Below are 15,233 nucleotides of genomic sequence, written 5' to 3' on the forward strand. Positions count from 1 at the left end.
ATATAAAAAGCTAAACCTAAAATCACTGTCATGAATGTGAATTCGGATCACCACCAGCCACTAAGTATGTTCACTGGGTAAATACTCATTGGATCACAAATAATACTGTCATACTGTTTACGGGTACTTAGAAAATAGAATTAAAATAAGTGGCATTAATGTCTTTAAGTGACAAAATCTGGTACAAGTTCTTTATCCCGAGAGAACCAAAAATGTCTTATCTACCCCCACACTTGACCTGGCCCTGAGAATGTAAACCACCGTTGACTGTGGATGTTAACACGACTTTGCTAGTCCTCCGTTTTCATTAGCATTAGCTTACTTTTCCACGTGTCCTGACCAGGCACATGGTTTGTCCATTATTACACGAACCACCAATGAATGCTTCGTGAAAAGCATCAACAGCAGCAGTTTGAGGCCCAAGATTCTTTGAATCCCTTAACTCAAATTCCTTGCCCTGCCATAGCCACCCCTTCCAGACTGTTACATATGTGGACATTCTAACCCAATCAAGATCCCAAACTGAAGACCTGCCCTAAGACAAAGTTTCACTTCTCCATCAGTTCTGACCTCACTTTCCTCCCTATGACAACAAAGCCTTACAGATGTGGCGTTCTTCTCTCCCCTGATGAGCAATAAACTCAGGTTTGTGTTCTTGGTATTTGGGGAGTCAGCTTTTGACACCTGGGAGGATCTCAAATTGCTTGTTAAGAACTCTGTACAGTAAGACACTACCAATGATAAATTATTCTGATGGCTAGTTAGTATTCCATGTATTGGGCATTCAGTAATTATGTTCCCTTATTATTAGAAATATCTACAGTAACTTCTTAAGTAATAAATTCTATATTAAGCTTTCCTTATTAGAAGTAAGCTTAGAGGGGAGCTCCACCTCTGGCAATGGTAGACTAATCTGTTTTGTACTTAATTTCTCTCTTCTATCTGAATAATTATAGCTAGACAAGCTGGACAAAATATTGTTTTAAATCTGTTTTTGGGCATCAGACAACTACCAGAGAGAGCATCAAGAACTTGCAAAGTTATAATCAGCAACAGCCAAAATTCATTAAAAACCAAACGTCCTGTCAACAATAAAATGATTAAGTTGTGGCATGTCCATATAATGAATTATATCGCAATGAAAACAAACTCCTGCAATGTACAACTGCAGGGATGACTTGATCACAGACCATACTGCGTGAAAGCAGACAGACTTAAAAAATACGCTGCACAACTGCATTTTTCTTAAGTTCAAAAGCAAGCAACGTGGTACCATACGTATCGCACTATTGCTTCCAATGAAGGCTAAGAAGGATGGTACTGGAGAAGATCCTCCTAGAGACGATAAATATAAGTAACTATAGTTTTATAAAAACCATAAACTCTGCTTTATCGAATTTATAATACCTAAAATAAAGCAGCTAACAAAAGGACTCAAGAGTAAACAGAAACAGGCAGATTCTGGTGGAAAGATGTGGCTGTCTGAATAGTGGCCCCCAAAATGTCAATATCCTAAATCTCCAAACTGAGAATATGTACCTTATGAGGCAAAAGATGGGTCACAGTTGTGACTAAGGACAGGATCATCAGTTGGGAAGCTTATCCTGCATTATCCAGGTTAGATCCACTGTAATCACAAGGGTCCTTAATAAGAGGGGGCAAGAAATTAAAGGCCAAGGAAGGCAATGTGGGGTCAAAATGCAGTAAGATAGATATAGGGCTTTGAGCCAGAAGACTGTGGGCAAACTTCAGAAGCGGGGGACAAAAAGCAAGCAAACAGATGCTCCAACAGAGCCTTCAGAAGGAACCAGCCCTACGGACAACTTGATTTTAACCCCTAAGACTCATTTGGGACTCTGACTTTCAAACCTGTACTAGAATTAAATTTGTGTTTTTAGCCACTAAATTTGTGGTAATTTGTTAAAGCAGCCATAGGAAACCAACACAGAAGACCACGCTCAGAGGGTAGAAAGTTGTATGGACCGAGCTCCATTTTCCTGGCTACTCACTTGGTGCCGGCATGGCACACCGGAGAATGGGTCACTAGTAGAGAAAGCACTCTTTCTAATATAGAAAACCAGAAGACTGGAACCAGGAGAAATCACAACCCACTAAATTAAGAGAAACGCCAGAAAACAAAGAGCCAGAGAAGACATATCTAAACTCTGCCTACCAACATGTCTGACTGACTCCTCTATGCAAGTTATAGACTTAACGCAGTTAAAGACAAAAGATATAAATTGATACGTAAGTCGCCACTCCAAGAAGTGAGTTTGCAGTTCAAGTCCAATACAGATAACTGGCTGATAAAAGACAAAAATCAAACACACACACACACTCGCTAGAAGAAAAAAACAGAACCAAGAGTTAGCATAATTTTCATAAGGCCCAGTGCCCCACACAAAACTACACAACATATAAAGATCCAGGAAAATGGAACACATTCTCAGGAAAGAAGAAAATCAACTGAAACCGAACCCAAAATGATAAAGACACTAGAAAAGGGCAGACAAGAACTTTACAGTGGCTAGTCTAATTATCATAACAAAATACACTCATAATAAAAAGACAGGAAATCTCAACAGAGACAGAGAAATAATGAAGAACCCAATGGACAATCTAGAACTGTAAATAGAAATTCTGAAATAAAATTCAATGGACTGAATTAATAGTTAAATGATAACAAAAAGAAGAAAAAAATAAACTTCAAAACGGAAAAATTATCCAATGTGAAGACCATAGAGAAAAAGAAAAAATAAGAGCCCTTCAAGGACATTTATATAAAAACAAATTATCTAACCTACATGGAATTGTGTCCCCAGAAGAAAAGAGAATGAACAAAAAAATTATTTGAAGAAATAATGACAAAAATTTCCCCTATTTAATGCAAATTCAGAATGCTCCAACAGGATAAATATGAAGACAACCATGAAGAAGTAGATCATGACCAGGCCAAAGATAAAAAGCAAATCATGAAAGAGGCAAACAAATTGTGTACAGGGACAGTGGTTCAATTAAGAGCTGATTTCTCATCAGGAGATATGGAGGCAAGAAGGCACAACTTCACTTTAAAAAAAAAAAAAAAAAGGCAAGCCAACTCATAATTCCATAACCATCAAAAATGCCCTTTAAAAATGAAGTCAAGGGTGTGCCTGGGTGGCTCAGTCAGTTAAGCGTCCGACTTCAGCTCAGGTCATTATCTCACAATTTGTGGGTTCAAGCCCTGTGCCGGGCTCTGTGCTGACAGCTTCGAGCCTGGAGCCTGCTTTGGATTCTGTGTCTCCCTCTCTCTCTGTACCTCCCCCTCTTACACTATCTCTGTCTCTCTCTCTCATTCTCTCTCAAAAAATAAACACTAAAAAAAGTTTTTTTATAAAAATGAAGTAAAAAAAAACATTTTTTTCAGCTAAAAGAAATTCCTTTCCACTGTACCTTTACTATAAAAAAATGCTAAATAAAGTTCTTCAGTCTAAAAAAATAAAAAAATGACAGTACATGGAAATTATTCACAGAAAGCAATGAAGAGTATCAGAAATGGTAACCATATGGGGAAATACAAGCAATTACTATTACAATGTAATATATGGACCTGTTCAAAGCAAACAAACAAAACATCATCTTATAGAGTTAATACCGTAAACTTAATATATATTGTAACAACTATCACACAATGGCCACGGCTAGGTAAGACATGAACCTATATAACTGCAAACTTTCTACCATTTTATGTGAACTCATACAATATTAACTTGACTGGTAAAAATTAAAAGTATATACCATAATCCCTAGAACCACCAGTAAACAAATAATGAACAGCTGGAACAGATGATAGGAAAAGTAAAGTGAAATTGTAAAACAGATTGAATTATCAAAAAGGAGTAAGGGAAGTAAGTAGGGAGGAACAGAAGACCAAGAAACTGAGGGGACAAACATAAAAGGAAAAATCAAATTAAAGATGCAAACTCAATCATATAAATGAGTACATTATTGTGAATGGCTATCAGTGCAAGTAAAAAACAGATTTTCAGGCTGGATAAAAAAGGAAGGCACAATTATAAGCTGTCTACAAAAGAATTGTAAATAAAAAAGATACCAGGGGTGCCTACCTGGCTCAGTTGGTTAAGCGGCCGACTTCGGCTCAGGTCATGATCTCATGGTTCATGGTTCGAGCCCCGCATCGGGCTCTGTGCTGACAGCTCAGAGCCTGGAGCCTGCTTCACATTCTGTGTCTCCCTCTCTCTCTGTCCCTCCCCTGCTCACACTGTCTCTGTCTCTCTGTCTAGCTCTCTCTCTCTGTGTCTTTCTCTCAGAAATAAATAAAACATTAAAAAAATTTGAAAAAGACACCAATACGTTGGAAGGAAAAGGAAAAGGATATATCACATAAAAGACAAGCCTAGATAGAATGGCTATATTCAAATCAGAAAAAACACATCAAGACAAAAGGAGTTACCAGAGGTAAAAAATAATATTTTATAATGATAAAAGGGTCAATTCATCAGGTAAAAATAGCAATCATAAATGTGTATGTACTAGTAAGAAAACTTCAAAATGTATTTTTTAACTGCAAAATTAAGACAATTCCAAAATCATAAGAACTCTCAGCAAATGACAAACACAAAAATCAAAGATATAGATTTGAAAAACACTGTCAACTGTTACCTGTTGTTTTCAGCACGGTACAACCAAAAGTACAAATTAACGCGGTTGTTTTCAAGTGTTGAACTGATAAAATAGTCTCCACATATTTCAAAAGAATGAACTCATACAAAGTATGTTGTATAAATAAAATAGAATTAGAAATCATTAACAATGAGATACCTAAAATAACCCCAAATATTTTGAAATTATACAATTTGTATCCAAATAACCTATGGATCAAAAGAAAGAGCAAATAGAAGACATTTGCAAATAAAATGATAACAAAAGTACAAGATATAAAAAGTTGTGGGATACACTTAAAGCAATGCTAAGAGAAATATATAACTTTAAATACTTATATTAGGGGGAAAAAGAAAGAAAATCAATCATCTAAGCTTCCACCTTATGAAATGAGAGGGGCACGTGGGTAGGGCTCAATGGGTTAAGCATTCGACTCTTGATTCAGGCTTAGGTAGACTCTTGATTAGGCTCAGATAGTAATCTCACAGCCCTGCGTGGGGCTCTGTGCTGGGCATAGAGTCTGCTTCTTAACATTCTCTCTCCCTCTCCCTTTGGCCTGCCCCTGCTCAAGGGAGTATGCACAGGCACTCTCTCCAAAAGAAAAAGAAATAATAAGAAAATTAAACACAGAGTAAGCAGAACAAATACAAAAGACAATCGGGAATCAATGAAATATAAAACAGAAAAACAATACTGAAAAAAAAATCTATGGAACAAAGATTTTTTGCAAAGATCAATAAAATCAATAAGCCTCTGGCCAGGCTGACCAAGAAAACAAAATATCAGAACAAAAGAGGGTATACTTCATTACCGATTCTACAGTTATTTAAAGGAAAAGACAGTTATAAGATAGTAAATCTGGAAATACTGTTGGGGAACGCCACTGTAAAGAACACTTGCACAGTATACGTGACAAAACCCAGTTTAGGCCTCTTCAAAACTTTTTTTTTTTTAATGTTTTATTTATTTTTAGGAGAGAAAGAGACAGCGTGAGCAGGGGAGGGTCAGAGAGAGAGGGAGTCACAGACTGAAACAGGCTCCAGGCTCTGAGCTGTCAGCACAGAGCCCGACGCGGGGCTCGAACCCACGAACCGCGAGATCATGACCTAAGCGAAAGTCGGACGCTTAACCGACTAAGGCACCCAGGCGCCCCTAGGCCTCTTCAAAACTTTTAAGATTTGGCAGGTGGGTGCAGGGACCCAATCGTCCTGATGCGGCCCAAGACAGGCCTCATATAGAAGTTCCTTTGCTTATTAAAAGTGCCACCTACCAACTGGGAGTGGGCCTGCCCTTTCTTTGGTTGGTCTCTCCCTGCCTTCTGAGCACAGGAACCAGTTTCAGAAGTGCTCTTCAAAAGGCACAATTATGAAAACAAAAGGACAAGACAAAGACTGTGAGAAAGTATTTCCAATACAGGGATCTGACAGAGGGCTTTCCTCTAGAATACATAAATAGCCCATGCAACTCAATTAAGACAAAAAAAGAATTTAAAAATGAGCAAAAGAGGGGTGCCTGGGTGGCTCAGTCGGTTGAGCGTCGACTTCAGCTCAGGTCATGATTATCAAGGTTCATGAGTTCGAGCCCCACCATCGGGCTCCGTGCTGACAGCTCAGAGCCTGGAGCCTGCTTCTGATTCTTCTCTCTCCTTCTCTCTCTGTCCCTCTCATGCTCATGCTCTGTCTCTGATTCTCAATAATAAATAAATGGTAAAACAAATTTAAAACAAAAATGAGCAAAAGATGTGAACCGGTAAATTAACAAAAGAAAAGGCCTAAAGCACACACAAGATGCTCAACATCACTATCCTCAGTAAAATGCAGGTAAAACCAAGATGAAATACCTACTAGAATGGCTAAAGTCAAGTTACCATTGGAATGTAAAATGGTACAGCCACTTTGGAAAACAGTCTGGCAGTTAAACACACAACTGCAATGTGACCCAGGATTTCCAAATCCTACATACATATCCCAAGAAAAATGAAAACCTATGTCCGCACAAAGACCAATAATGTTCACAGCATTCCATTTATATATACCTAAGGAAATATAAAGCAGGGCACAACACAAATGTCTATCAACTGATAAATGGAATAACTGTGGCATAATCATTCTATGAAACACTACTTAAAGCTTAAAAAGACAATATTAATACACAAAACATGGAAGAGTCTCAAAATTAGCATGCTAAATCAAAGACATGAAAAGCAAAAGAATACTTGTATTTGTGTGAGGCTAAACAACTTAGTTTATTTAGAAAAACAACCAAGAAAGGACAGCCAAGGAAATCCTAAAAGCAAGAAAGATGGAGAGAGGGTGCCAGAGTGGTACATATTAAAATATATTATAAAATCTCTATAAGTAAAATAGTATGGCGATTAGTTCATAAATAGACTAACAAAGTAGACCAGAAAATCCATAAGCTGACAAAATTGCACATGAAAATACAGTGTAAAATTAAGGCAACATTTCAAAATAGAGGAGGAAAAGACGGGCTTTCTAAACAATATATCGTGTTGGGACAATTAGCCATAAGGAGAAAGATAAACCTAGACGCTCCTCACACTGTAAACCAAGGATAAACCTCAAATGGATCAGAGATTTAAATCAAAAAATAAAAACCATTTGAGTAGTAAAAAAAGTATGTGGGTGAATTTTTCTAACACCTGGGAACAAGGAAGAAAAAAAAAATTTTTTCCTAGAATTCAAAACGCAAATCAGTATAGTAAAAGACTGATAAGTTTGACTACACAGAAATAAAAGACTTCTGCATGGGCAAAAACAAATGCACGAAAGTAAAGCAAAACAGCAAATGGCAAACTGCAACTTGTATTGCAGATAAGCATAAATATACTTCCTACAAAATATAGCCATCTAAAACAGAAAAATAAAACAGTGGCCGAATATCAGAAAATTGGGCAAGAGATATGAACAAATGTTTCAAAGGAAAAGAAATACAAATAGTCTGTAAACTTTAATTTCAAAAACCTCGACCTCACTAACAATTTAAAAAATGCAAATTAAAACAACAGGACATCATCTCTCACCTCTCAGGGAAAAAGCCTGCTGAAGTAACCTTTCTTGGTTAAGACCAAGAGGAAATCCGCATTCCCAAAGGAGCTATATTTAACACTTAATCCTTATAAAGGATCCCACTTACAGAGGAATCTTTGCCAAAGAATCACTAAGGAAAATATAAAAAGACAGTTTTACTATTTACTTTAGCACTATGTGTAAAGGCAAATACTGAAGCAACTGATTTGAATAAACTATGGAATAAATCTTCATAACCTTGGGTTAGGCAAAGATTTCTTAGGTGCAACACTAAAAGCACAAGCAATAAAAGAAAAAGTTGAGAAAAATGGACATCAAGATGCAATTTTTTTTGCACTTCCAAATATACTTCCAAGAAAGTGAAAATACAAGCCACAGACTTTGAAAACATATTTGCAAATTACATATGCGATAAGAGACTGTATCCAGAATGTATAAAGAACTCTTACAACATACGAGTTTAAAGAAAAAAAAAAAAAAAAAAAAACAAAACAAAACACAGAGGTAAAATGGGCACAGGGTTTGCATAGGCATTTTAGTGAAGAATATACATAAATAGCTAATATGTTCATAAAAAGATGCTAAACATCATCGGCCATTTGAAAACTGGAAATAAAAGCCACAACAAGATGCTACTTCACACCCACTGGAATGGCTACACTCAAAAACTGAATTACAAGTGCTGACAAGATGTGGAGAAACCTAAACCCTTTACATTCCAAGAATGTAAAATGTTATAGCCACTCCGGGAAAACAGTTTCTTAAAATGTTAAATACAGATTTACCCTACAGCTCAGCAATTCCACCCCTGGTCATCTACCCCAGAGGACTGAGAATATCTGCCCACACAAAATGTGTACAACACGAATGTTCTAAGTGGCATTCTTCACAATAGCCAAAAAGTGAAAGCAACTAAAATGCCCATCAACTAATGAATGAATAAAATGTGGTATAGCCATACAATGAAATATTACTGATAATTAAAGAAGTAAAGTATCAATATGTGCTACAGATGGATCAACCTTGAAAACATATGCTAAGTGAAAGAAGCCAGTCACAAAAAACCACATATGATGTGTTTCCCTGGATAGGAAATATCCAGAAATACAAATACACACAGACAAGAAGTAGATCAGTACTTGCCAGAGGTGGAGCAAGAGGTTTCATTATGGGGAGATGGACATGTCCTAAAATAAGACTGTGGCTATGGCTGTACAACTCAGAAAATTTCCTGAAAGTCACTGAACTGCATAGTTAAAACAGTTGAATTTTATGCTAAGTAAAAATTACACTTCAACAAGCTTTAAAAAAGAAAGATAAGCAACAGGCTGGAAAAAGTATTCTCAAGACATTTCTTAAATTACCAAAATATATTGTTAAAACTTCTACAAATCGAAAAGAAAGATAAACTAGGTGATAGAAAAATAAAGTATACCTTAAAAATCTGAAATGGCGATTTAGATTAAAAATAAACACGATGTGAAGATTAACCTGCCCAGGTAACTTTATGAAGTGCTTACGCTAAGAAATGAATGACTCATTATTATGCACAGTTCTTCATTTAGGAGAGTCTTCTGAAAACCAGTTAGTTCCAGGCACCTGGGTGGTTCAGTGGCTCAGTCAGCCCCACATTGGGCTCTCTGCTGTCAACACAGAACCTGCTTCGGATCCTGTCTCCCTTTCTCTCTTTGCCCCTTTCCTGCGCGCACTCGTGTGCTCTCTCTCTCTCTCTCAAATATAGATAAACATTAAGGAAAAAACAGGTTCAGCTGTCCTCTGAGCTCCAATTACAGACAAACTGTACTAAAAAAGATTATAATTTTCCCATTAAGCCTTGCCTTTTCAGTCTCCTACACCCATCTTCAGCCTTTTTTTATTCTCAGGTACCAACTTAAGACAAAAAAACAGAGTCATTTTGTTGCTGTTTGGTTATCCTTGCTTTTAAATTCTTACACTTAGGATCATCTTTGGCCAATAAACCGTGTCAGAGTAATCTATCTCTTTTAATAAAATATAAGGTGGTTCACACAAGAGAGTACAAAGAACATTCATTTTTTTTGTTTCCAATCCCGTTTCCTTAGAAGTAGTATTTTTAAGTAATGAACAAAACCAAGGAAAAAGAACACAATGCATTTTGAGCATAACCCGTAGTCATCGGCCCCCAAATAAACAGGAAACAGACATGCAAATGTGCACCAACCTTCCAGTAGTCAGACTGTAAACTGTAGTACCTCTGGTATGCAGATAATGCTGAAAGAGGGAAAATAAGGATGAATCGCAAAAATGTCCCATTTCAAAATCAATACTCCATGTTTTAAGAAACATTATAAGAAGCCTCCCACCATACCACCACCTCCCAATAGACAGTGATATTTAAGAGCAAATTTAGAAATCTGGGCCTCCCCCTCCTCACAGTCAGACATAATAAATGTCAAATATACAGGAGTTCATGGATGTAAAACTGCACTATCTCAAACCTAAACTTGAACAGAATCTAGGCTGCCTCTTGAATCAACATGACCTTCCGCAGAGACCAAATCTGATAAAAGGATTAAGATTTTCTGAGTCTACTCCAGAATATGATGGGGTATTTGTTCCCACAGGGACCTCACTTCTAAGAATGACCAAGAGCTCGACCAACTCAAAGAGCAAAGGGAGTATTTCTTTTGTGACGCTTCCTTTCATATAATCAACAACAAATCCAGCCCACAACTGCCTTGCTCCAAACTCAGTTCCAAAACACTGTGTCACACAACACTAAATCCACCACAAGGAATAAAAGGCTTTGGGAAAAACTACAGTTCCTGTCAATCTAAAAACTCAGTGAGGGGGCACCTGGGTGGCGGTTAAGCATCTGACTTCGCATCCGACTTCGGCTCAGGTCATGATCTCATGGTTTGGGAGTTTGAGTCCTGTGTCGGTCTCTGTGCTGACAGCTCAGACCCTGGAGCCTGCTTCGAATTCTCTCTCTCTCTCACTCTCTCTCTCTCTCTCTCACACACACACACACACATAAACATTAAAAAAAAATTAAAACTCAGTGATGAGGTTTAAAAAAGTAAATGAAAAATTATATATGCACACCAGAATTGGCAGCAAGAGCCCTTTTTTTTTTATTTTTTTTTTTTCAAATAGTTTATTGTCAAATTAGTTTCTACATAACACTCAGTGCTCATCCCCAAAGTGCCCTCCTTCATGCCCATCCCCCCTCCCCCCCACATCCATCAGTCCTCAGTTTTTGTCAGCATTCAAGAGTCTCTCATGGTTTGCCTCTCTCCCTTTCCCCCACCATTTCCACCCTTCTTCTCCCCCTTGGTCCTCCGTCAAGTTCCTCCTAATCCTCCTATACGTGCAAACATATGGTATTTGTCCTTCTCTGCCTGACTTATTTCGCTCAGCATAACACCCTCAAGGTCCATCCATGTTGCTACACATGGCCAGATTTCATTGTTTCTCATTGCCATGTAGTATTCCATGGTATAGATAAACCACATCTTCTTGATCCATTCGTCTGTTGATGGACACTTAGGCAGCAAGAGCCCTTTTTAAAAATTGATTAGCAATAAATATGTCATGAGGGGTGTAATGTACAGCATGGTGACTACAGTTAATAATACTGTACCACAAATTTGAAATCTGATGAGTAAATCTTAACAGTTCTTACCACAAGAAAAAAATATTTAATGTTTATTTTGAGAGAGAGTACGCAGAGGAGGGGCAGGGGAAGAGGGGCAGGGGCAGGTGGAAGGGGAGGGGGAGGGGAGGGAGAATCCCAAGCAGGCTCCAGCACAGAGCCCAACGTGGGGGTTCAAGCTCATGAACCATTGAGTTCATGACCTGAGTCAATACCAAGAGTTGGAGGCTTAACCAACTGAGCCAACCAGGCGCCCCAGGGGAAAAAAAAAAAATGTATGTATGGTAATGGATGTTAACTACACTTACTGTGATTATGCAACAAACATAATGAATCGTTATGCTGTACAGCATCTGAAACTAACGGTATACATCAAGTATACCTCAGTTAAAAAAAAGACTTAGATTTTTCAGATAAGATTTAACAAGTGCAGTAAAATTTTACACTGATAAAAATGGAGGGAAATGGAAATTAACATTTTCTAGAACTACATGTACAATGCTTTCATACTGTTTTATCACTAAGCAGCCAAAATAAATATGAAAACAATACAGAGAACTTTCTAAACAAGTTCAAATTAGAGAAGCATTGTCCAAAATATCATTACATATTTAAGTAAGTAACTCATTTAAATAACATTCATCTTTCTGGCATAAGGATGATGCCAACCAACCTACCCTTGGAAGCACGTCCAGGTTTGGGGAAAAGCTGATTGAAAACCTATCCTGCGTTTTCTAGTTCTTCATACACAATTTGTGCTAGCTCATAAAGGTCATTGATTAATGGTCTTCTAAAAAGAGAAGTAAACCAACTTATCAAACTGGCTGGAAGAGTAGTCAAACAAGGTTCATGTCCAGAAATCATCACTGATTTATAAAACACAGTCATGGGAAAGGTATCCTCCCTCTACTGCTGGATGCCAACAAGGAAGCATGCATATCACCAAATGCCACCACAAAGGGAACTATTCTTAGTATAAAGCCCACAGAAAAGAAACAAATGGAAAGTACCTGGATACTTCTAGACCTCAACTAGGCCTAGTACACAACACACCTATGAACTTCCAATTATGGGAGGCAATTCATGTGCTTATTATTTAAGCTAGAACCAGGTCTTTGCTTTTGTGCCTAAAAACATCTTAACCAACAGAAGTCAAGGTCCCTAACAATTTTGTGCAGTCACCATGTCAAATCTGGGGTGCCCTTTTAATGATGTTAATAGAATTCCAACGACCTGGGAAGGTTAGATTACCAATAACCTAATAATATATATTACATGACTTCATAAAATTCACATTTTACAATTAGAGGAGTCCTTAAAGAGATACTATGGTATTTTCCAAAGTAATTGAAACTGAGGTACAAGAAGCCTATGTGACTACGGGTTGGGAGAAACATGACATCCGTACCACAATATGATGAATCAAGAAATAAATATAAACCCTCAAATTCAAAGTCGTCAAACTGCAAGCATAAATTTGTAATTCAGACATTCCTTCCATGAGCATTTGTTACCTTTCCACTCATTTACATATTTCTCAACAATTATTACTTTACCCCAATAGACCTAGTATTCGATTTTAAGAAAAGACCTTAACATATTTTATGGTTCCTGATGCAAATAAATCATTAAAACTCTAAAGACTATAAAAGTGCCCATCACCAGAGACTCTCTAGTTAAATCCTTTTAATCAGAGCAAAGCCATCATTTCGAATCTCTAAGGCAGTTTATTCTGTCCATGAAAAAGAATTCCTAGTCCACTATAACTAGATTTTTCTGAAGTTCTTAATAGAGAATTAGGGAATCGTTTGTATGGACATCTTTATAATGCTTAAAACCTTTTACACAATGACTGTAGCATGTATCTTACTAGGCTCTTCCTTCTCTAAATCATCTAATCTTCACTTTGTGATCCCGGAGTTCTCCACCGGTTCAAGAAGTCCTTCTTCATCCCACTAGGAAATCTTTTTAACATTACTTCAGGCAAGACTGTTGTTTTCATTTGTCACCGAAGAAAGAATGATGTACCCAAACAAATTAATATCGACTCGTTATCAACCAATTGTCAAAGCTCACATCTTTTTAATCCTGGGAAGCAACTTTATGTATGAACAAACTTAAAATTATTTTTGCATAATTTTGAGTTCTATTTAGTTTTTAAATAAGCACATTTAGTCTTTTTTTTGTTGTTAAAAAAAGAAAAATATAATTTAAAAGATTATTTAAAAACTGGTAAAGTACTAACAAAGAAGCTAGGCCTGAAAAAACTAAAGGCAAGAGAAAACAATGAGAAGCAAATTAAATGTAACTATTATAACAACTTAAGTGTTCTGTAATCTGTCTCCCACATTCTCCATTATTTGGCCTTTGACCTCATGAAAATAGGAGAAAAGGAAGAAACAAGGGAATTTTCAAGGATAAAAGAATCACCTATACAGATGGAAAAGAGTACTACACACAGTTATTTGTCCTTCATAGTCTTGTTATGTGGCATTTTTCATGCCTGAAAATGATAAAATTAAATAATAATAATAATAATAATGGAAATAACCAAAAGTGGCAAAACTTTTAATAGGCAGTTTTTTTCATTCTACTAGTGCTATAAGTATAAATTAGCAAAACATTTTTGTAGCATAATTTAGCACTCAAAAGTTTTAATAGTTAACCCTTTCACAACACAATTGAAAATCCACATGTAACTTTCAACTTCCCAAAAAACTTTACTAATAGCCTACTGTTGACTGAAAGCCTTACTCCATAAAGAGTCGATTAACATGTATTTTGCACGTTACATTATATACTGTATTCTTAAAGTAAGCTAATGTTAAGAAAAGAAAATATTAAGAAAATCCTAAGATAAACTACATTTATAGTACTACAGTGTATTTATTGAAAAAATTCCACATATAAGTGTAGCTATGCAGTTTGAACCCATGTTTTTCAAGGGTTGAGTGTGTGCGTGTGGTGTGTGTGTGTCTGTCTGTATGTATACTTTCGCTCAGTAAAGCCTATGACACCAAGGTATTCCTTCTAAAACTAAAAACATGGATATGTACAAAGATTTACCTACAATGATAGACAATACAGTGATTACGTTAATAGTAGAAAAGAAATAGTTTACATATCCAACAGAGAATTCTCCTATCTGTATGACAGACACCATTCAGGAAATTGAAATGTTACAAAGTGTGTTTCTGAGGTGGAGAAATTAACATGATACACAGGGTTAAAGAAAGTTACAGTTTAATTCAATTTTCAAGTATTGAAAATTTAATGTAATAGAAAAGTCTGTAAAGATAAGCATCAAAAACGTGTAAAAACAAGTACCTCCAGATGATAAAGGAACAATGGGTCATTAATGCATTCACATAATGCTTCTTACGTATTAAGCGGCTGACAATGAAATACAGATGTGAACACATGGCTCCCGCTGTCAGGCTATTTGCCTTTTATGGTTATATAACTTGTAATATTATTCTTTAAACACCAAACATCTTATTTGTGTAAATGTTAAAATAAGTATACTTGTGTTAAAATTAGGAGATGGTCAACATCATCAAATGAGGACTCATTTGATGGAAGGCAATAGGATGTAGTATGAAAAAAAGCAGCTGAGGTGCCTGGGTGGCTCAGTCAGTTGAGGGTCCGACTTCGGCTCAGGTTATGATCTCTCAGTTTATGGGTTCAAGCCCCCAATCGGGCTCTGTGCTGACAGCTCAGAGCCTGGAGCCTGCTTCAGATTCTGTGTCTCCCTCTCTTTCTGTCCTCCCTTGCTTGTACTCTGTCTCTCCAAAATAAATAAACATTAGGAAATAATAAGAAAGAAAGAAAGGAAGGAAGGAAGGAAGGAAGGAAGGAAGGAAGGAAGGAAGGAAGGAAGGAAGGAA

At 36.8% G+C, this 15,233-nt stretch overlaps 1 protein-coding gene across 5 annotated transcripts in view; it reads right to left on the reverse strand.

Annotated features, from left to right (window-relative positions):
• KDM6A (lysine demethylase 6A) overlaps positions 1-15,233 on the reverse strand; it is a 209,666-nt gene that overhangs the window by 120,576 nt on the left and 73,857 nt on the right. For all 5 annotated transcript variants that reach the window (XM_039251920.1, XM_039251921.1, XM_039251922.1 and 2 more), the window contains one exon: positions 9,913-9,962. In XM_039251920.1, coding sequence (XP_039107851.1) covers positions 9,913-9,962 — 50 coding nt within the window. The remainder of the gene's footprint in view (positions 1-9,912; positions 9,963-15,233) is intronic.

The sequence above is a fragment of the Hyaena hyaena genome, unplaced genomic scaffold (genome assembly GCF_003009895.1).
Source record: "Hyaena hyaena isolate Hyena2069 unplaced genomic scaffold, ASM300989v1 scaffold_402, whole genome shotgun sequence".
NCBI classification, from domain to species: Eukaryota; Metazoa; Chordata; class Mammalia; order Carnivora; family Hyaenidae; genus Hyaena; species Hyaena hyaena.